The 23,739-nt window shown below is 44.5% G+C and overlaps 1 protein-coding gene across 12 annotated transcripts in view; it reads left to right on the plus strand.

Annotated features, from left to right (window-relative positions):
* The window catches only part of C4H16orf70 (chromosome 4 C16orf70 homolog), a 1,667,531-nt gene that overhangs the window by 1,239,526 nt on the left and 404,266 nt on the right, over positions 1-23,739 (plus strand). The window contains exon 15 of one of the 12 annotated variants that reach the window (XM_033942210.1): positions 17,468-17,674. The exons of 10 other annotated variants lie outside the window; for them this stretch is intronic. In XM_033942210.1, coding sequence (XP_033798101.1) covers positions 17,468-17,485 — 18 coding nt within the window. In that variant the 3' untranslated portion in view covers positions 17,486-17,674. Of the gene's footprint in view, positions 1-17,467; positions 17,675-23,739 lie in introns of those variants that run through there. One more of the 12 variants, XM_033942209.1, reaches the window with a different exon arrangement.

Here is a 23,739-nt window from a genome sequence, read left to right on the forward strand (position 1 = left end):
CACTGCAGTAGGAGCCGGCTTGAGATCTTTATGGTGCACCAATGTAACCTGTCCTTGCAATTTGACCGCGAATGGGTATGCTTCCTCGATGGTATACGGTCCGTGGAAAGCCAGCTGTTTCCAGTTCTGTTTCTGGTAGTTTCGCTTGTACACTTGTTGTCCCTTGTGGTATTTGTAGACCCACGGCGTTGGGGCCCTTGCTGAGGATCGTCTCTTGTCGTCCAGTAATTGTAGTGCTGTCTGCAAAGAAAACACATAATCAGATATGACTTGTGGCAAGGCCCTCTGGCCTGGCTGTTGGAAGGGCGGAAAGTGCCTTCCAGTGCACAACTGGAATGGACTGGTTACCAGATCCTTAAGCTGCAGGGTCTGATTCCGGACAGCATAGAGTGCTGCCGGTAAGTACTTCAGCCAATTTTTGGACTCTAAAGGCATTAGTTTCTTTAAGGCTACTTTAATGAGATCATTGGCCTTTTCAACTAATCCAGTAGCTTGTGGTCTGTAGATAGTGACAAATTTCTGTTCAATGCCTAACGAGCCACATAATTCTTTTATGAGATCATTTCGGAAATGACTTCCATTATCTGAAATAATGGCTTCCGGTACCCCATGTCTACTTACGATTTCAGTACAAGTTTTTTGAGCCGCCTCCTTCCCTGTTTCGGAGGCACATGGATAGGCTTCGATCCACTGTGAAAAAGGGCAAATACATACCAGGAGGTATCGTTTCCCTTGGTTTTCAAATATCACATCTGTATAATCAATGTGCCACTTCCTGCAGGGCCCTTCTGGAATGGGTATAACCCCTAGAGGGGTGGGAGTGCCCCTAGGATTTGTTTTAATACAAGTGGGACATGATCGGGGTATTTCTTTTAAGATGGCATCTAGTTTGGGATGCCAAACTAACGGCTTGAGTCGAGCACTAAGGTATGAGAAAGGGGCATGTGTTTTCATATGGTAATCTTGGGCATACAGCCATAATGAGGCTGTCGATATACATGTTTTCATATCTTGTGTTCTCCAGAAACCTTTTACTTGTTTACACCCCATTTCCTGCCATCTTCGTAACTCTTCTATCGTGGCTCCCTCAGCAAAGGAGACTGCAAGCTCGGTAGAGCGAGCCCTTGTGTTTACATACAAAGGAGCGGACTGTGAATATGTGGTGGCTTCTTTAGCCAAAGAATCAACATGCTGATGTGCTTTTTGGGAAAAGGACCTGTCTGTGTTGTCGTGGGCTTTGATTTTTACAATAGCTGCAGGGATGTTCCTATTCTGTATGGCTGTCATAAGCCGTTCTAGAAGAGCAATATGTTGTAGTGGTTTCCCCGTACTATCAATGAACCCTCTTACCTGCCATTTGTCGTGATTTTCTGTAATGCATTTAATAGCATAGATAGAATCAGAATAGATTGTCAAATTTTTATCAGGATAGGTTTCAAGGGCGTGTAACAAAACCGCCAGCTCTGCTGCTTGTGCTGTAAGGGATGTGGGCATGATGCTCCAACCGCTTTCCCAAATTTGCTCTTCAGTATTATAAACAAACCAAGCAAAGGCCGTGCCATCGACAAAAACATGAAAACCATCTTTGTATGGTTTTATAACAGGGTTAGCAGGTGGTTCTTGGGGGCAGCCATGTAGGGCTGTGGCCTCGGGACCGAAGAAAGCAAGGAATGGCTGCACTTTATCCTTCAGGACATCATCCTTCGAGGCAGGCTGAATATCAATGTTCCCTGTGAGGAGAACCGCTAGGTAAGTAGCCAGTCTCCGTGTAGTGAAAGTGACAGTGGGAAGGGATAGAATTTTGGACAGTGTATGTGTAGAATGTAAAGTAATGCAGGCGTAAGGCAGGAACTGGTAAATTTTTAAAACTGCATTGACTGCTGCCACTACCCCCTGTTCACACCGGTTGAAGCATGCTTCGACCGGTGAGAAAGAGCCTGACAAGTAACAAATGGTACGGTCATCCTGACAGGCCACAGCAGCCTACCCCTCTGGGTGGTCAATGACATATAAGTGAACCGGGAGCGAGTGAAGGGGTAACATAAATTGTGGAGCCAATTTGAGATCAGTCTGTAGGGATTTGATAAGGGCAACATCCGAAAGGGAGAGATGAATTGCACGTTTCCCCTCTGGGCTCCCTTTTAAATGAGAGCGGAGAGGCAGAACACGGGTGCTTAGACAGGGAATATAGTCCCGGCAGTAGTTAAGTAAACCCAGTAGGGCACGGAGATCATGGACCGTGTGGGGGATAGAAAGAGTGTCGATTTCATTGAGTAAAGTAGGGCAGAGAAACTTACTATCTGCTCTAATGGCGTGGCCCAAAAAAGTGACCTCCTGTTGACAATATTGTAACTTGTCAGAGTTAATGGCATACCCTTTTGCAATCAAATGGGCCAGGAGATCATCAGTGAGACGTTGACAGAGCGACTCAGTGTCGGCAGACAAGAGAAGATCATCAACGTAAGCAAAAAGGGAGGCTTGGGAAACAGGGGGCATGGTGGCACGGAACCCCTGTAGGTCATGGGCAATGACACGAGAGAATATACCCGGACTTTCGTGGATGCCCTGGGGAAGACGCTGCCACATGTACCGGTCAGTGTCTACGGTAAAGGCCGTGAGAGGACGGGAATCAGGGTGCAAGAGGATGGAATAAAAAGCATTTTTGAGATCAATAACAGAGAACCAAGCATGTAAAGTAGATGAGGTCAGCAATGTGATGGGATTAGGGACAATGGGAAATTCCTGTCGCAAAAGGCGATTGAGACCACGTAAATCGTGTACCAGGCGCCAGGTTTTGCCATCTGCCTTGCGAATGGGGAAGAGGGGGGTGTTCCAGGGAGACTCAGTGGGCTCAATGATATTATGGACCAAGAGGTCTTGGATTAAAGCGCGGACACCTTGCAAAGCATCCGGCTTCAGAGGGTATTGCGGGATAGTAGGACCGGTGGTGGGGTCCCTGAGGAGAAGCTTAACTCCAAGAACACTAGTCACACAGCCATAACGAGTGGCAGGGTCCAATAAGGGAGCGGAACAATGAAAGCCAACAAAAGTGATGACGGCCTTAATTTTAGAAAGCACATCACGACCCAGGAGATTGACAGGACAAGAAGAAACATATAGAATATCAGACAGTACGACCTGGCCGTCAATAATTAACAACACATCAGGGATGATGTGGTTTTGCTGGGCAGCCCCTTCAATACCAATTGTCGGGACAGTACGGGTAGAAACGGGATAGTGAGGAGGAATGAAATTGATAGAGGTTAATGTGGCACCAGTATCAACAATAAAGGGGATGTCGATTTGATCACCGATCTGTACCAATTTTAATAGGTTCAGAGTGATTAAAAACAGAAATGTGAACATAGTGGGAAAGAAAAGGTAGTCATAAGGAGTCTGGGGAGCAGAGGGTTCGGTGGGGTCGTGCCATGGTTGCGGAGGAGCATAAGGGTAGGGAAAGGTGGGAGGAGCAGGCCGACCCCGGCCACGGACCCCATCCCTGGCGGCACGGGTAAAGGGGTTCTGGGGGCATTCAGCAGACATGTGCCCATGCATATTACAGGTCCAACATTGGATCTGGGAACGGTCGTGTGGCTGAAAGAGACCGTTACGGCCCATGCGGCGCAGATCGCGAGGGGCAGAAGTAGGAGATGTCGAGGGCTGCCAGGGTCTCCAGGGGAAAGGGGGCTGAGCCCATTGAATGTGAGCAAGCTGAACAGCCTCTTGCTGAGCAAGGTGGACAGCCTGCTTCATCTGGGAGAGAGCATCAGGCACTGCCGGGGCAGGGGACTGAGGAGGCATAGGGGTAGGCAGAGGTTGAGAGTGAGCCTGAATTTGAGAAGTTAAAGCCTTCTTTTGTAATTGGAGCAATTCTTTCTGCTCTTTGATGTCAGCATCGGACAAGAGTTGGGAATAATGAATAATATGTGTAATGATTTCGGACCATGGTTTACCTGCCATGCCCACGACCCCATCCAATTTGGTTTGGATGGCCTTAGGCATGGTGGCACGCAATGTTTGAAAGGCCAAGCCCTTAATATTTTCCTTGGAACAAGGATCACCAATTTGTAGGTCCCAAGTGTCCTCAAAATCACGAATGAAGGAGTAAATGTCAGAGCCAACTTTATATTGCAGGGAGGTAAGTTGGGACATGTCCTTTTCATCGGGATAGTGGACACGAAGAGATTTCCAGACAGAGGACCGATAATTATTAAAACGGTCGCCGTCAAAATTTTTGACATCAATGGTATAATTGGCAATACCTGCATCAGCAAAAACATCTGTTGTTACTTTGCCTATGCATTCGACCAGTAGGGAACGGACATCCCCCAGGGCAAGTTCCCATTGGGAGGTAATTTGCTCGAATTTAGAAATCCATGGGGACGCCCCCTTCAACAAGGGGGGGAGTTGAGCTTTGATAGACAATTTATCGGCTCCAAGCTCCAAGCATCATACTCAGTTGTAGTGGAGCCAGCATGGGTCTGTTTAGTAATAAGAGGGGCCTGTAAAGCGGGGGTGGTAGAAACCGTTAAAGTGGCGGGAGTGGCGCTGGTAGGGGAGGTGGTAAAGGTGACAGTAGGGGTGGGGGTAGTGGGGAAAGAATCGGGAAAGGAAAGCGGTTTAGAAGGGGGTTCAGCAGGCTGGCCAAAAAATTTCCGCTCATATTTTTCCCAAATTTTAAGGCCATCCTTCATATATTGCAAATCCCACCCAGAGTCCTGGAAGCCCTGGCGAATGCATAAACGGGCCGTATTCATATGTTTGGTTTCAAAGGAGCCCTCCCGGGGGAAGGGGATAAGTTGGGGAGCACAAGACTCTGTCCAACCGGCAAGATTATCAAGCCACGGGTGGACATAATGAGTAGAGTGCTCATGCTGAGCGATGATCTGCTTAGGGGTAAGACAAGATTTATAGTAGGTCCCTGCAAAGTCAGTAGTCAATGAAGCAAGAGGGACAGGAGGGACATATTCAGAAAACAATAGTGGTCGGAGGGGTGCTGGGAAGGATCGTGAGCGGCCCGTAGAGAGACTAATATGAGGGGGAAGATGAATACAGGCTCCATAGGCCGTACAGTCTTGGGGGTTAGGGCAAGACGGGAGGCCTAAACACACCCGGCAATACTGGCACTGACAGTTGGAAACCTTATGACGCTGGGCGTAACTAACGTGGAAGGAGCGGCCACCGCAGCCAGCATTAAGGGCACAATCAGCAGGGGCAGGGCAAGATGTAAGCTTCCAGTCGGGAGTAAAGGGAGTGGTAGGGCGATCGGCAGGAGAAGAAGATGGCGGGGTAAGAGATGGAACAGAGGGAGAATAAAGGGGATGTGTTGTAAGGGCGGGAGGTGTCTGAGTAGACATGGAAGGAGAGGCAGGGTTGAGAGTGTCTGAGATAGGGTCACCTAAGGATGGAGAGGCCTGGGGAGTTAAGATAGTGGCGGGGACAGACTGGTCAAGGAGAAGAGATTTGTACCAGGAGTCCGAAGTTTCTGCCAGATCAATATGAACAGAATTGTTATCTGTCAGATCGATATAGACAGTTTTCTTTTTGGGTTTGGTATGTGGAGTAAGCACGGGGGAACCTAAGAGGGCAAGGGAAGGCCGGGGTGCAGGCTCCGGCCTAGAGCCCCGGGATGTGGCTGCGGGGGCCGGTGTTGCTGCAGGGGCAGGACGATCAATGCAGGGTGTGGGTGACGAGGGTAGTGGTGCTGTGGACCGTTCCCTCGGAGGCGTGCCGAGAGAATCTCCCCGAGGGACCTCGTGGGCGGCCAGAACTGTACATGTAGGGTTATCCAGGGTGGGCTGCGTAAGGACAGGAGCCCAAGAATGGACAAGGCCATCCGATTCTTATGAGCTGCTGCGATAGTACAAGCACCAAAGGCAGTACAATCATGTGGGTCAGGACAAGAGGGCAAATGACGACAGACACGACAACTGAGTTGTTCATATTGACAGCGGGAATCGTCATGCCTCTGAGCGAAACTGACATGATCAGTAAGGCCATGGCAGTCAGTAAAAAGTCAATCAGTGGGATTGGGGCAGCAGGATATCGGGGAAGACAAGGTAGCCAATCCTTGGGAAAAACCAGTGTGAGCACCTGTACCCTGAAGGATACGGGAGGCACAGGAGTCAAGATCAGTTTTAAACTTGGATAAGTCATCGTCTTGCCAATGTACCTGGGCATTTTTGGAGTGAGGTTCAAGGGAACAGGGCTTGGAAGGAGGGGCAGGTAAAGAGGAAGTGTCAGGGGGAAAGAGGACATCGGGGGGTATAGGAGACAGATCCACAAAGCCATTTATCTGGTAAGAGGGTGTGGAGCAGGGGGCAAGGGAGGCAGTTTTCATCTGGCCGCGAGGACGTGCATTTTCTGGGGGCACATAGGGGGCCTGGTCATATCTGCAAGCCGGGAAGGATATATACCAGATGATGGTATGGGCGAGCTAGGTGTGGTAGGAGCTTTGGTATATGGGGGTGGGGAAGCACTCTTATGGGTACCAGACTCGGTTGTCGAATCTGGGGCTGAAGGATTAGTGTTTGTTATGAGTGGTGAAGGGGGAAGGGGCGGGTCAACACATTGAGCTCGCCATAGCTTCCACATTTCTAAGTGTTTATCTCTTGACTTGCCCTGTTTGTCATTAAGTATAATGGTACGGAGGGAAAGTAAATCATTGTAAAAGAGGGACCCCTGTGGGGGCCATGTCCATTCTGGCAAATTTGGGGGATGTTTCTTGGAAGTATGTTTAACCCATTTGTCATGGAAATGGTGTAGGAGCTTATGTAATTCAGGGTGCGTAACACTTTTCAGCAGGGCTAAAGGGAGCATAGTGTCTCAACAAATTTCAGCAATCATATAAGAAAACCAAACTAATATATTTACCTGGACGTGAAGTGTCTTCTGAACTGAACCTAAGAAGAGAATAAGGTGGTAGACCGGAGGGCCAGTCGTTGGCCGCGGAGAGGAAAAAGCTGAAGCTCAACCAGCAATCGACTCAGAGTCTGCACCAACAAAAAAGGTAATGTTTAAAGAAGAGTATATAGAGGATAAATAAGAGGAAGTGTCAGTGGGTGACAATAGAGCTGCGCTGAGACTATACCTAAACACCGGCTACCCGACCCGCCAGTAATTGATCAACTATTAATTACCTACGTACGTATATCGACTACACCCTGCACTATCGATCGACTAAGCTCTCGGCTGACTACACGACCCGTCAGCAAGCAAACATATCCTAAAACCTAATCTATTGACTACCGTGGGCCTCATCTGGGGCAGCCTCCTTGGAGCGGCTGGGGCACGGGCAGTGTGTCTGGGAGGGAATGCATGGATGGGAGAACATCGCAGGGGAGGAGACATAGGCATCCTGGGACTGTCTGCCAAGTCTCTTCCCTGAAGAAGCCCTTTCTGGAAACGTCAATCGCTCCTCCTAAACTTACTTGCTCCACTTCATCACTGACGCTGAAACCGTGGATTGAAGACAAAGTTTTATTTTATTTTTCTTTCCAGCTTATGATTTATCTTTAATCTTATCTATTGTTTTGCCTTTTGTCTTTGTTTTGTTCTATTTCTATCATTTAAATTTCTCCAGAATTCTACTGTTCAACGGCTCCCCCTTCTGCTTCTATTCCTTTCTCTCCTCTCTTCTACCTTCCAAAGTATTTAGATCAATGTTGTCTTGTTAAAATGTTTATTTTATTTTTCCTCTAACTCTACTTTTCACTTCTCTATTACCCTCCAGGTACTTTAGTTAGATTGTGAGCCTTGGGGACAGTAAGGGAATTTTTCAAGTACCTTTCTTATTTCTAATCTTAATGTATATTTTCTGTAAACCGCTTAGAACCTAACGGATGTAGCGGTATATAAGAAATAAATTACATTACCTAAGCTATCGGCGGACTACTCGACCCGTCCGCAAGCAAATATATATACTAAAACCTAAGCTATTGACTACCTAAGCTATCGGCGGACTACTCGACCCGTCCGCAAGCAAATATATATACTAAAACCTAAGCTATTGACTACCTAAGCTATCGGCGGACTACTCGACCCGTCCGCAAGCAAGTATTGACTGCCTACCACCGGCCAGTCTGATTGACTACCCAACGTGCTATACAGGACCCGTAGGACAGCTAAGGATGGTAGCCCGGTCCTGGGCGAATTGACGTGAACTCCTGCTCCAGGGTCAGGGCCTGTGTAACAACAAACAAACAGGATTAGTAAAAGAGAAACAAGAGGTTCAGGGCAGACTACATTCTATTGCCGGTCAGGAGAAGAGAAAACAAAACAAAACGGTGTAACAGGGTAAGCAAGATAAGAAGAATAAGGCAACAAATCTGCAAGAAAAGAATGAAGTTCAGGTACAAACAATACATAAGTAACCCATAAAGCAAACCCTAGACCCAGGAGCAAACTTTTGGCCAAAAGTAATATGGAGAGGCAATCTGACAAGCAGAGTTTAGGCCTGCAATCCAGTGAAGTCTCTAAAGGGGCATGTTCCCTTTTTCAACGTCGGGGTTCACCACTGATGTAGGCCGCTGTCCAGGCCTACCTCGGTAATGAGACCTCGAACGCTATATACTGGTTTCAATAAGTATATATTTATTTAGCCAATCAATAACAGCTTACAGGAATAAATCATTTAGCATATAGCGTAACAGAAGGTGATCTCTAGGCCTAGAGGTCCTCTGATGTCTGTTCTGACCTCTCCCTTCTAAAGGCCTGGTTTTTATACATTTCTTAGTGGCCAACACCACGCTGGCCTACATCACATGATACATCCTTATTGGTTATTTACTTATGCATTACTGCCTAACTACATTCATTTATTGGCTTATTCTCACCTACGTCATGTTATATGTTCACTCTGTTTTCCGTAAAACCTACCTTTTTCCCCGAAATGCCTGTTTCCCCACCATATTAGTATTTCCGAGCACAAGCCCCCCTCCCAACTTTAAACATCCCTGACACTTTCTATTAGATGATTTTTCTTATGAATTCTTTCTTCTGAGAATTCTGTCTTCTGACCATGGTCTGTTTATCTCTTTATGGTATCTGGCTGGGTGGGCCTTGGTGTAAAACCACAGCTAGCCCACAGCCTCAGGACCTGTTGCTTTTTCTCTAGTTTTACTTCTACAGTAGCTAATTGAACTCATAAAACAGCGTATTTCTCCATCTTTGCATGCTCTTCAGTTAATGGTGAAATATCTTTCCATAGTTAATCTACTGTTTCTATCATCTGCAGAGATAGATAAGGTAGTTGTCAGTTGCAGGGGGTGAGGGCAGGTTTTCTGTAAAGAGAAAAGTGATCTTTGTCTCTCTCCCATCCCCCTTCACCTGGCTTGCTAATGTCAGGACTTACAGGGATGTATCCCACTTCACCTGGCTTGCTAATGTCAGGACTTTCAGGGATCAGAGCTTCCATGCTTTATCCTTCTCCTTCTCTCATCTCTCAACACATCAGAGTGTCTCCTTCGTTGAGACAGTCTCTCCACTGGTGGATGCTCTCTTCCAATCTCTCCAGAGGTTTACTGTTTTCAAACACCCCCTCATCACAAGGTCCTCATGACAGATTCCTTGACCTAAGCTTGGGGGGCTCATCTAGACAGTCTCCGTACTCAAGGCCATTGCTCCAGCACGGATCATCAGTGTCACATAAATCTTTTGGAACTCAGAGCAATCTTCAATGCTCTCAAAGCTTTTCAGCATCTACTCCACGACCAGGTAGTCCTCATATGGACAGACAACCAAGAAGCCACGTACTATGTCAACAAACAGGGAGTCACAGGATCTCTTCCTCTTTGCCAGAAAGCTCAACAGGTGTGGCACTGGGCAATCCATTACAACACCTTCCTGAAAGCAGTTTCTATTCAAGGAGAGAAAAACTGGGGGACAAATTGAGTCGTCTTCTGCAACCTCACGAATGGCCACTCAATTCCTCGCTCTCCATCACATTTTTTCTCAGTGGGAGACTCCTCGGATAGATCTCTTTGCATCTCCTCACAACTACAAACTGCCTCAGTTCTGCTTCAGGATATATTCTCCTCATCACCTCGAGGCAGATGCTTTCCTTCTGGAATGGATGAATCAGTTTCTCTATGCATTCCCTCCATATCCTCTGATTTTCAAGACTCTTGTCAAACTCAAACAGGAGCATGCCACCATGATTCTGATCGCTCCTCGGTGGCCCAGGCATCCTTGGTTCTCCCTTCTACTTCAACTTAGCAGCAGGGAGCCAATGCTTCTACCAGTTTTTCCCTTTCTGCTTCCACAGAGTTAGGGGTCTCTACTTCATCCCAACCTGCAGTTTCTACACCTGACAGCTTGGTACCTCTCAACCTAACTGCCACTCTACAGTTCTCTCAATCTGTACAGGACATTTTAGAGGCTTCTAGAAAGCCTACCACTAGGCAATGCTACAATCAGAAATGGACTAGATTTTCTACTTGGTGCACCATTCATCACAAGGAGCCTCAATCTACCTCCTTGTCTTTAGTTTTGGATTACCTGTTCCATTTGTCTCAATCAGGCCTCAAATCCACATCCATTTGAGTCCATCTCAGTGCTTACTGCTTTTCATCAGCCTTTTGGCTCATCCTGTGTTTTCCAGATTTATGAAAGGCCTTTTCATTGTCAAACCACCTCTAAAACTGCCTCCAGTGGTTTGGGATCTCAATGTTGTTCTTGCTTAATTGATGATATCTCCTTTCGAACCTATGGATTCGGCTCATGTTAAATATCTCACATGGAAAGTGGTTTTTCTCATTGCTCTCATGTCTGCTCGCAGGATCAGCGAGCTACAAGCTTTAGTTGCAGACCCACCTTTCACAGTATTCCATCATGACAAGGTGGTCCTCCGTACTCATCCTAAATTCTTACCTAAAGTAGTTTCAGAATTTCATCTCAATCAATCCATTGTAATTCCAGTGTTTTTTCCAAAGCCTCATTCTCACCCTGGAGAAACAGCTCTTCATACTCTGGACTGTAAGCATGCTTTGGCTTTCTACTTGCAACGCACTCAACCACATAGATCTGTACCTTAACAAACAAGTTGGGACATCCGATTTCCAAGCGCACCATCTCCAACTGGTTAGCTGCTTGCATCTCTTTCTGCTATGCTCAGGCTGGACTGCATCTACAGAGTCGAGTCACAGCACACAAAGTCAGAGCCATGACGGCATCAGTGGCTTTCCTCAGATCTACTCTTATTGAGGAAATCTGCAAAGCAGCCACTTGGTCCCTCGGTTCATACATTCACTTCTCATTATTGTCTGGATACTTTTCCAGACAGGATGGCCATTTTGGCCAGGCAGTTTTACAAAATTTATTCTCCTAAGTTGCCAACACTCCCACCATCCCATTTTGGTTAGCTTGGAGGTCACCAACATGTGAGAATATGCTGCCTGCTTGTCCTGGGATAAAGCACAGTTACTTACTGTAACAGGTGTTATCCAGGGACAGCAGGCAGATATTCTTACCACCCACCCACCTCCCCTAGTTGTCTTCTCTGCTAGTTATCTGAACTGAGGAGAGGCGTGTCCTGCACTGGGCGGGAAGGCACTCACGCATGCGCGGTGCGGCAGTCATGAACTTTCCAAAGTTCTACAAGCAAGTCTGCTTGTGAAGCTGTCCGCATCCGGGCTCCGTGGATGACGTCACCCACATGTGAGAATATCTGCCTGCTGTCCCTGGATAACACCTGTTACGGTAAGTAACTGTGCTTTCTCAAACATAGTATGGTAAAAGATAGCAAGGCAAAACATAGTTAACAAAGCAAGGTAAAACATAGAATGATAAAACATGGTATGATGAGACATAGCATGGCGAGTATAGTTCGTCAAAACATAGCACATCAAACGTACCCCCTCCTCTATTAAACTGCACTAGCAGTTTTTAGCAAGGTGAGCCGCACTGAATGGCCCATGCTGCTCCCGATGCTCATTGAGCTCCTATGAGCGTCGGGAGCAGCCCTGGCCATTTAGAGCGGCCCTCTACGCTACAAACTGCTAGCGATGTTTAATAAAAGAGGGGGATAGTATTATAAAGCATAGTTAATATAGTATGACATGACTTAGATAAACATGCCACTTCTTTTTTCTGTGCCAACCGCATGTGTCTATCTAAACATTCTCTAGAGCGACAACACAGCTTGCATTTAGGACATCTTTGTGATATACCAACATTGTTCACACACAATGATGTCAAACAAAGATGATACCATATTGTTCAAGCATATTGTTCAAACTATAAGGTTTCTGGCAAAAACTATAGAAGTTACATTCACCATTGAAATTTTTGACATTGCGATGACCATAGAAAGCAGTGTTAGGACACAGAGGTTGATCTGACGCTTTAAAGTAACACCATGAGTTTGTATAAAGCACAACTTGTATATTTACATATCTTTTTTTTTAAGTCAATCATTTTATTGAAAAATAATAACCACAAACAGAAACATAAAAAAATCTACAGAGGCAATAGAGCAGAACAGCCATAATGGGTTACAGACAGTCATAGGATAAGTAGTACCATATAAAGTCGCAATTAAAAAAAAAATAAGAAAACAGAAAAAGATACAGAGAAATAGTGAGTAGTAAATACGGATATATGCAATCAAGTTGTACAATCACAATATTGCATCAAAGGATACCATATAAGTCGGAAAGTCCTTTGCGACCCCCTGCATTCAGCCAACCGAAATTCATATTTGTAGCACATGAGTACCATGTTCCACCACTGAGATGTGGGCACTGGAGATTGCTGTTTCCAATGAAGTAACACAGTTTTGATTGCCAGACCCAGGAGAATGTCAAAGAGAGCAGAATGCTGTCGAGAAAGTGGAGGATCCAGTACGGCTGAACGCAGTATGATCTGACAAGGATGCCGGAGAAGAAGGAAGGACATGGCTCACTATGTCTCCAACCTCGGTCCAAAAAGTAGAGACGAGGGAGCATTCAAATAGCATATGCTGAAAAGTACCAAGATGAGCCTCACACCGACAGCAGCAATTGGAGGAAGATGGAGAGACACGTTGTTGTTTAATAGGAGTCCAGAGTGATTTATGGAGAACAAAAAACAAAGATTGTCTGAGAGACGCTGAGTGCAGGGATCAGTTGCAAAGGCACCATAGCTGAGACCATTGTTGCTCAGATATTGCACATTGAAGATCATGTGCCCACAGTCGTTGGACAGGAAGAAGGTCATCTGGACCTGAGTTCTGTATAACATCATATATCTTAGACATCACATGAGGTTTATTACTACAAGAGGCCAGCAGGACAGATAGAGAAAGTGAGCCTTGTTGTAGATTTTCTAGTGAGGGCCCATATGCCGCATGCAGACTGTGGCATAGTTGAAGATATCTATATGCCTGATGGGAGGGTAGCTTATATTTTAACTGTAGCTGAGCAAAAGTCAACAAAGCATGATCTATCATGAGATCTCGAATAAACCATATACCACTGGCTATCCAGGTAGGCCAATGTATCATACGTGAGCCAATAGTAATGTTTGGGTTACCCCATATGGAGGAGTGGATAGTAATAAAGAGGGGGTGCCGTAAAGTGCAGCCTAGACTGAGTATTGCCCGCTGAGTAGCGTGCATCACCTCCCAATTTTTAAAGCAGTGAACAGTACTGGAATAGCAAGCAGTTTCCAAAGTATAGGGCATCGCCAAGTCACACTCCAATATACCCCAGTATGGCAGAGCAGTGCTTGCCCCCCTCAATAAGGCTGCAGTGGCATATCGTTTATAGTGAGGGAAGTTAACCCCACCCTGGCACCATGGTTTCTTAAGGATAGATAATGCAATTCGGGAGGGCTTCCCATTCCATAGAAAGTTGGTCAAAGTCCAATCTATTTGTTTAAACAGTATAGGAGGGAGGGGTAAGGGCAACATCTGAAGAACATAAAGAATTTGGGGGGTCAACATCATGCGAATGGTCTCTAATCTGCCCCACCAGGTTAAATAAAGGAGGGACCACTGAGTACACAATGTTTGAAGTTTGGAAAGTAATAATTTGACATTGAGAGCCACCGTATCTTGCCAGGTGTTACAAAAGTGGATCCCCAAATATTTAATGGAAGTGGAACACCAGGTAAGACCATAGGGTGCAACCATAGCTTGTGTGCAATAGGCATTCAAAGGCAAGACCTCAGTCTTATCCCAATTGATGGTATAGCCGGATAGTCAGCCAAACTTGGAAAGAAGACTGAGAATTGTCGGAAGGGTACCTATGGGATTGGATACATAAAGAAGCACATCATCTGCAAAAGCAGAAAGACGCACCTCAGTCGAGCCCACCTGTATGCTTGTAATAGCAGGATCAGAATCAAGTTTGTGTAACAAGGGTTCCAGGGCCAGATTAAATAGGAGCGGCGACAGAGGGCAGCCCTGCCTTGTTCCCTGTGATAGGGAGAAATATGGGGATAAATACCCCTCCACATTCAATCTGGCCATGGGACTGGCATATAAAAGATGTACCATGTCAATGAAAACATCTCCTAGCTGATACCACCGTAGAGTGTAGAATAAATATTTCCACTCCACATAATCAAAGGCCTTTTCAGCATCTAATGACATCACACAAGCTGGAGTGGAAATATTGCGGGCTGCCTGCAACACATGACAGAAGACCCTAGAATTGTCCGCCGTTAGGCGGCCCTTCACAAAACATTGAGTAGGATGAATGAGCAATGGGAGAGCTCTAGCTAGTCTTTCTGCAAGAAGTTTCGCATAAATTTTACAATCATAATTGAGTAAGGAAATGGGTCTATAATTTTTCAGAAGTAAGGGATCCTGTCCAGGCTTGGGAAAAACTACAATATCCGCTTCAACAAAAGTGCCAGCGCTAGTTCCTTTTCCCAAAAAATCAGTATATAGTTTAAACAAATGGGGAAGTAGAGACGTCTGAAAGGTTTTGTAAAAGCCCAAGAGGAGACCATCTCCTCCCGGAGCTTTACCAGGTTTTAGACCACCTATGGCCACTTCAATTTCCGAAACTGAGGAGGGGTTTATTAAGGTTCTCAATTAGTTGAGAGGGAAGTGTGGGGGGGGTCATACCATGAAAGAAATCATCAAAATCTTCCTTAGAGGGGTCAATTCCAGAAGTATATAAGCGTTCATAGAAGGATTTGAAATGGTCAGCAATGGCAGTAGAATCTGTAAAGAGAGAGCCTGCCGGTTTAAGGGCTCTCTTTTTGTGCTTGAGATAATTAGCCAACAACGTCCCCGCTTTGTTACGATGTTCATAATATATAGCCCCTTCATGTAGCAGTAGGACTCCTGCCCTCTCAGATAGTATGGAGTTGTATTGGAACTTGAGCTTACGGATCTGCGTTAAACCTGGCGTAGTGGGAGAAAGATGATACGCCACCTCTAATGATTTGATTTGGTCTTCCAAGGTAGTGAGTGCCTGTTTCCGTTCTTTATTCAAGTGGGCTGAATATGCTATGATTCTACCTCGCAAGTATGCTTTATAGGCGTCCCAGATAATTTGAAAGGCTATCTCCGGGGTATTATTATGTTCAAAATATTATTCAGTCCAATTTGCAACCTGAGTTAGAAAATCTTTATCCGCTAGGAGAGCTGTGTTCAGGCGCCAGGTAGGGGTAGGAGAAGATGGTGCAGAAAGAGTAAAGGAGACTGAAACGGCGGAGTGGTCAGTTAGAGGACAAGGAAGAATAGAGGATGATCGTACAGTTTGTAAGAGGGAATGAGACAGGAGAAAGTAATCCAGTCTCATGGCAGAAGCATGGGGTGCAGACCAAAAGGTATATTCTAGGTCCCTAGGGTGAAAGAGATGCCAGACATCAGCCAGTCCATAGGACTGGATAATGTGCTTCAATACCGGAAGCGTAGGAGGGGAGCGATAAGAAGATTGAGATCTCCGGTCGAGATGGGCATCTAAGACCAGATTCCAGTCACCACCTACTACAAAATAGTCAGTGGATATAGATGTTAGTTCTTTAGCTAAGTCTCTGAAAAAGTTAGTGTTAGGAGCATTCGGGCCATATAGCGTAAAGAAAGTGTATCGACGGGAATTAATGTCTAGGTTGACTGTAACCCATCTTCCCTGAGAGTCATGAGAAGTATGCACTATAGTGTAATTAAGATGTTTAGAGAGCAAGATGGCCACCCCACCCTTAGAGGAAACTGCAGGGGAGAAAAAACATTGAGAGACCCAATCCCGCTTCAATTTAGCAGATTCAATCGAGTTTAGCTTGGTTTCTTGCAAAAAGACTATATGTGCAGAATGATGTTTACAGTACAGTAGTGTTCGTTTTCTTTTGATGGGGTGGTTTAAACCTCTAATATTCAAATATAATACATTACAAAGAGCCATCAGTAGAATGTAAAAGAAAGAATGGTATACAGAAAAACTGAGCGTCGCTTGTCCACATCCCACACTGCCCTAATAGCACATAACCAATCAGTAACTACTCTGCTCTGAACGGAAAAAAACCAGAAACAAACCCCATTCACACACGCTTGCATACACCCCCCCGCCCACCCCACAAGCATCCCAACTCCCCCCTCCCGCCCACAAGACAAAGGCCTTGTAATCATCCTGCCAAAAAGGCACCCCGAAGGCCTATGGAGGCTCAAGGCCAGGCCCCTCCCCCATCGGCCCCGCTGCAAATATGATGATACAAATCAGTAATATAATGATGAAATACTCCACTCATAGCTCTAAAAAAAGCTAAGCTATTAAGCGCTTCCAATAAAACAGCAAAACAGTAAAACAGTAAATATAAGTGAAAAAAGTCTAAGTAGAAAGCCTGATACACGATCAAGTGTCCATACGTTGCAGGTCCTCCTGTTCTCTCAGGAACCGATCCACGTCTGCAGGATCAGTGTAGGTTTTGGTGCAGTTGTTATAGGTGATTTTAAAGCGTGCTGGTGAAAGTAAACCAAAGCGCGCCTCGAGTGCACGCAAACAAGGGCGCATGGCCAGAAATTGGTGCCGCTTCTCCGCAGTGACTTTAGTGTAGTCAGCAGATATATAAACGGTTTGCCCCTGCCATTCGAGTTTCCTAAGCGATCGCATTTTATCCAGGATTTGGGCCACGTGCGGGAAGCGCAACAGCTTCATTACTACAGGACATGCCCGTTGGGAGCCTGAAGGAGACTTGGCTGGAACCCGGTGGGCTCGCTCCACCTCAAGCGGTCGGTCGAATTGTAGGGAGAGTACTTTGGGGAACCACTCTTCAAAAAATTTACAGGCGTTAGGACCCTCAATCCCCTCATGTAAGCCAGTAATTCGCAAATTATTCCGCCGGCTATGGTTACCAAGATCATTCAGCTGGTCCTCCAGGGCGCGCAGGGCCTTCCGGTCCATCGATTGATTCGTGGTAAGTTCGTCAATAGTTTGGCACTTGCGCTCCAAGGCTTCCAGCTTGGAATCCATCGCAGACATTTTTTCAGTAAGAGATATCATCTCGTGCTTAATATCTTTAATGTCATCTTTGCTTTCAGATAGCATGTTGGAAATGAGTTGGAGCTGGTCAGACACCGTGAGTTCCGGGTCAACACGTGGCCGAATCGCATCGCCCTTAACAGGGGACGGCGGGTCCTGTTTCTGCCTTTTAGCTCCAGAAGTGCCTGCAAAGGCAGCCTCAATCTTTCCCTGCTTGGGGGCAGGCATGTTTTCCGTAAGATTTAGCGCAAGTAAGTGCTGTGGTGAACGAGGAGAGTAAAAATATCGGAGCCGTGGATGAGAGCTCTCGCCCTAAGCCTCCATCTTGTTCGGGCTCTCTAGCGCCCCCCATATTTACATATCTTTAAATGATGTTCAATTGTTACTACATTGTCAAGTATGATTTTTTTAATGTAATGACCACCCCAAATTGTTATGTAGTTTTTAACACCTTTTTAACAGCTCGGCATCTGTGAGTTTTACTAGAGACATGAGTACAATAAGACTACAGTCAAAACACAGGTTATTACCTGTGTTATTCAAGTCTATTAAATACATCCTTTTTTATGCAAAATTTGGCTAAATAGTATAGACTTTAAGACCCTTTGGGCCCCACCACCCTTGTTTCTTATTACAAGTACAAAAGCATCGATACAACAAACCTATATTTCTCTGTGACTCCGAAGGAGCTTAGCAATCTGGTCTTAAGAAATTATCAGCATCCATTGCTTCAGGATTTCATTTACCAGAATACATGGAATTGTAAAAAAAAGCAATGAATGTAGATGTACCTGTACGTAATCACCAGGTGATAATTTAATCCAAGATATATTGTATGCCTTGCTGAATGGTATTTTGAGCCTAAGGTATTCTGTTTAAATTAATGAAACAAAATTCTTCTGAATAAAGTATACCATTAAACGTCCAATTTATGATCCCACCTTTTCATAAACTGAACATAGCTAACTGGTTCTGAATCTTCTGAAGTGGCTAATGCACCATTATTTGTCCTATCAGAATATCAACTGCATGGCTTTCACCACACTCTTCATCTTCTGTACCAATGAGCTCTGGTTCACTGTCTGAAAAGCTTTCGTTATGTGTCCTTTTCCTACTAGACTTTTCTGTCAGGTTCACAGGACCTGCCTGCGAGTTTCTAACATTGTCATGGTTTACAGTTTTAAAAAAAATGTAAAGGCATCAATACACATTTCTTTTTACAGCAGTCTTAAAAGCTAGGATGGGTAATTTTTTTTATTTTTTTTTTAATCCTCATAAAACCAGAAACTCACTATTTCATTTATCTTTTGGCTTCCGGTAAGGAACCAATTACTTATTAGAATTTATTGATGTAGAAAATACAGGTTCTCCAACAGTTTCTTGGTCTAAACATGAAATAAAATGAATGAGTATAGACATTTTTTTAAAACAGCATACCTATTGGAAAATATAAACATTACTTACTTTTTAATATTATCTAGTGCATTCTTCTGATAAGAGACAGCTTATCTGTACAAGCAGACTTCCTTCAGAGACAGAAAAAAATTGATATCCATTTCTACCTTGTTGGTTGAAACATCTGGGGTCTGATGTAACCTCCACAAAACCAGCACATTGGTTGATTTTTTTCTGTCACGGTATATTTTTATATGCATACAAGTCTCTAAAGAATTCTTTGGTGGGTTAGCCATTTACAGAGGCTTTAAGGCCTATATTTTTATAAATGGCGCCCTACCAGCACATAACTTAAGCAGCAAAGCCATTTAAAAGCCACCATAAAATTGTTTAAAACCAAAAATGTAGGTGCCTAGAGGCGCCAACAAAAACAGCACCTAGATCTAACACCAGAAACAAACTTAGGTGTCCTTAAACACCACCGTAGACGTGATTCATGTTAAACATAGGTGCCAGAAATATAGGCTTCAAAGACCCTGGCCTAAATTTTCGGTACCTTTGTTTTTGAGGTAGCTACAATTCTACAAACGGTGCTGTTGTGTGATTGTAGCCGCCGATTCTGGTGCCATTTGTAGAATCTGGCCCAAACAGTACATAGTAGGAGATCCTTTATTATGTGACCATGGACCCAGCTACATATCCACATGCGTGCTCTTTTTTGTCTTGGTTAGTCATCAGACGCCCTAAGAGTCTAGAACTTTGTTCCTTATAATCCTGTCATATCGTCTATTGTTTTAGCTTGGGATGTTAATTCACATGACTACACTGCTGCTTTTTAACATATTTATCAAAGATCACTTCCAATCCCAGATGGCGATATGGACGGAGGTGTAGCTCTAAGCTCCACGTTAGCACCATCTGATCATTACCCTAGCTGTAGTTTCTTGCGGTTTGTTTTTAAAAACCGCCAGCTTTTTCTTCCTTGGCAGCGTGTTGTTTTGCCAAGCTGCCTGCAAATTCTCTGCGATGGGCAAGAGGAAGGGAGCGTTGTAACCAGGATTTCCGGTGGCCGCGAGCTCCAGGCCAATGATTCAGACGACACTGGAAGTCAAATCAATGCACCAGTCAACAGAGCAAGCCAGACTTCGGAAGGAATGCCGAGCGAATCGGCATACCTTTGTAGTAATCAGGTGTCTTTGAGCCCGATCCAGGAACAGGCTCCTTCCCAGCCTGGAAGTATAAATTCTGCATCAGAGGAGGCAGACTAGTTAACCCAGGAGACGGTACAGCTGTTAAGTCCCGGAGGAAAGGAGGGAGCAGAGGAGAAGGAGAAACAAGCTCTCACCAAAGTAGGATAAGAGTTGCCTGATGCAGAAATGGGTGAGATCTTATCTGCTTCATTTGAACAGTTTGGGGAGATTGTTAAGCCTGACAAAGTCAGTATGGACGACCCGTAGAAGGCCATAGCCACTATGGACTCCAATCTTAGAAAAGCTGTTTGAAAAGATGAATGCCGATATTTTAAGGCATTCTAAGATATTTAACTTAGTTTGGGGTCCATTAACATCTTTTGTACAATTGTTATAGTTTGTTTAGCCTTCTTTTACTGATGTAATTCAGACACGTGGGGGGTGGGGGGCATATATTTAGGTTGTTCTTTAAGATAAATGTGGGGGGAGGGCATATATTGTTGTACTAATACTAATTGTATTTAAGTGCTTATTTATTATTACTGATGTGAATATTGTGTTGAACTTTTTGTTAGTAATAAAAATTAATAAAGAATTAAAAAAAGAAAGAAAAGCCTAGCATGTTCTGATTGTGTCGTCATCAGCTCCCAGGTTAATGCACAAGGAGTAACTCTGAGGGAACAATCTGAAAGTATTAAAAAGCATGAGGAACAAGTCTCCCAAATAAAATCATTGGAAAGTGAGATAATTAAAGAAAGGATCTTTATCCAGAAAAAACTAGAATATATGGAAAACAAACAAAGAAAAAAATAATCTGAGCTTGTTAAACTTTCCCAAATCTCTGGTAATTTCTCCTTTGGAAATGGTGAGGAAATACCTGAAGGAGACTTTGTTAATACCAGAAGAAGGTTTACCACCAATAACAAGAGTACTACTCAAAAGGGTCCAGAGAAGAGCGACTAAATTGGTTAAGGGGCTAGAGAAGTTGCCTTACAGTGAGAGATTGGAAAAACTGGGCCTCTTCTCCCTTGAAAAGAGGAGATTGAAACGTTAAAGATCCTGAAGGGAATGGACTTAGTAGATAAAACCAGATTGTTTACCCTCTCCAAGGTAGGAAGAACGAGAGGGCACTCTAAAGCTGAAAGGGGATAGATTCCATATAAACGTAAGGAAGTTCTTTCCCCAGAGAATGGTAGACAACTGGAACGCTCTTCCGGAGTCTGTTATAGGGGAAAACACCCTCCAGGGATTCAAGACAAAGTTGGACAAGTTCCTGCTAAACTGGAAAGTACTCAGGTGAGGCTGGACTCATTTAGAGCACAGGTCTTTGACCTGAGGGACTGTGAGCGGACTGCTGGGCAGAATGGACCACCGGTCTGACCCAGCAGCGACAATTCTTATGTTCTTATGAGAGTCCAGCGTATTTCCATGGGTATGAAGAAACAAACAGCTTCCACGCCAACAGGAGAAGTAGAGATACAAGAGAATAAATTAGAACCGACAAATTTTCTAGAAAGCTCCTTGGATGTAATAACAGAGAACTACCCTTAAAGTGATATTCGCCTTGGAGTTTGATAGGGACTTATAGATCCTTTTACTAAGGTGCGCTAACCGATTAGCGCACGTTAATCAATTTAGCGCGTTCTAAAACGCTAATGCATCCATTCATGTCCATAGAATATAATGGACGCGTTAACGTTTAGCGCACGCTAAATCAGTTTGCGCGCACTAATCGGTTAACGCACCTTAGTAAAAGAGAGGGTAAGTCTTGCATACTTATTTTCGGCACATGAAGGACACTTTCCTGGGTTCAACAGTAAGAATCTTTCCAGATATATCTAAGGTGACTCAGAAGAAAAGAAAAGATTTCCTGTTTTGTCGCCCAAGGGTAATTGCCTTAGGCACATCATTTATTTTGAAGTTTCCTGTTAAATGCCATGTCCCTTTTCTGTTTTTTGAACCAAAGCAATTGCTTCAATTTATAGTAGCTAGAGAAGGGGGAGGGGTGATTATTGGTTCAATGGCTACATCCGCAGTTTAACGAACCGGCTGTCTGGGAGGAAGATCATGCTTTCTAATCTATCCAATTGAGACTTTATAATTTTCCTAATTTTCTTTTTTGTATAGATTTCCTTGTTCTTGGATCATATTTGTGGCCTAAATAGTTTGTTTGTTTTTCCTGTAAAAATTTATTTTTCCACCTGGAATACTCTTTTTGACTTAGGGTGTTAATTTTCTAATCCTATTGCAAGTTGTTACTTGTTTGTTAAACTTAAAGTTTGAATAAAGATAAAGTAAAAAAATAAAACAAAAAACATATTTATCAAAGATCTAGAGATGGGAATAACTAGTGAGATTATTAAATTTGTTGATGACATAAAATTGTTCAAAGTTGATACATCACAAGAGGATTGTGAAAAATTGCAAGAGGACCTTGTAAGACTGGAAGACTGGGCATCAAAATTGTATAATGTGAGCAAGTGCAAAGTGATGCATGTAACATAGTAACATAGTAACATAGTAGATGACGGCAGATAAAGACCCGAATGGTCCATCCAGTCTGCCCAACCTGATTCAATTTAAAAAATTTTTTTTTTTTTTTCTTCTTAGCTATTTCTGGGCGAGAATCCAAAGCTTTACCCGGTACTGTGCTTGGGTTCCAACTGCCGAAATCTCTGTTAAGACTTACTCCAGCCCATCTACACCCTCCCAGCCATTGAAGCCCTCCCCTGCCCATCCTCCTCCAAATGGCCATACACAGACACAGACCGTACAAGTCTGCGCAGTAACTGGCCTAGTTCAATCTTTAATATTATTTTCTGATTCTAAATCTTCTGTGTTCATCCCACGCTTCTTTGAACTCAGTCACAGTTTTACTCTCCACCACCTCTCCCGGGAGCGCATTCCAGGCATCCACCACCCTCTCCGTAAAGTAGAATTTCCTAACATTGCCCCTGAATCTACCACCCCTCAACCTCAAATTATGTCCTCTGGTTTTACCATTTTCCTTTCTCTGGAAAAGATTTTGTTCTACGTTAATACCCTTTAAGTATTTGAACGTCTGAATCATATCTCCCCTGTCTCTCCTTTCCTCTAGGGTATACATATTCAGGGCTTCCAGTCTCTCCTCATATGTCTTCTGGTGCAAGCCTCCTATCATTTTCGTCGCCCTCCTCTGGACCGCCTCAAGTCTTCTTACGTCTTTCGCCAGATACGGTCTCCAAAACTGAACACAATACTCCAAGTGGGGCCTCACCAATGACCTGTACAGGGGCATCAACACCTTCTTTCTTCTACTGACTACGCCTCTCTTTATACAGCCCAGAATCCTTCTGGCAGCAGCCACTGCCTTGTCACACTGTTTTTTCGCCTTTAGATCTTCGGACACTATCACCCCGAGGTCCCTCTCCCCGTCCGTGCATATCAGCTTCTCTCCTCCCAGCATATACGGTTCCTTCCTATTATTAATCCCCAAATGCATTACTCTGCATTTCTTTGCATTGAATTTTAGTTGCCAGGCATTAGACCATTCCTCTAACTTTTGCAGATCCTTTTTCATATTTTCCACTCCCTCTTCGGTGTCTACTCTGTTACAAATCTTGGTATCATCTGCAAAAAGGCACACTTTTCCTTCTAACCCTTCAGCAATGTCACTTACATACATATTGAACAGGATTGGCCCCAGCACCGAACCCTGAGGGACTCCACTAGTCACCTTTCCTTCCTTCGAGCGACTTCCATTAACC

This window comes from Geotrypetes seraphini, chromosome 4, assembly GCF_902459505.1.
Source record: "Geotrypetes seraphini chromosome 4, aGeoSer1.1, whole genome shotgun sequence".
Lineage (NCBI taxonomy): Eukaryota > Metazoa > Chordata > Amphibia > Gymnophiona > Dermophiidae > Geotrypetes > Geotrypetes seraphini.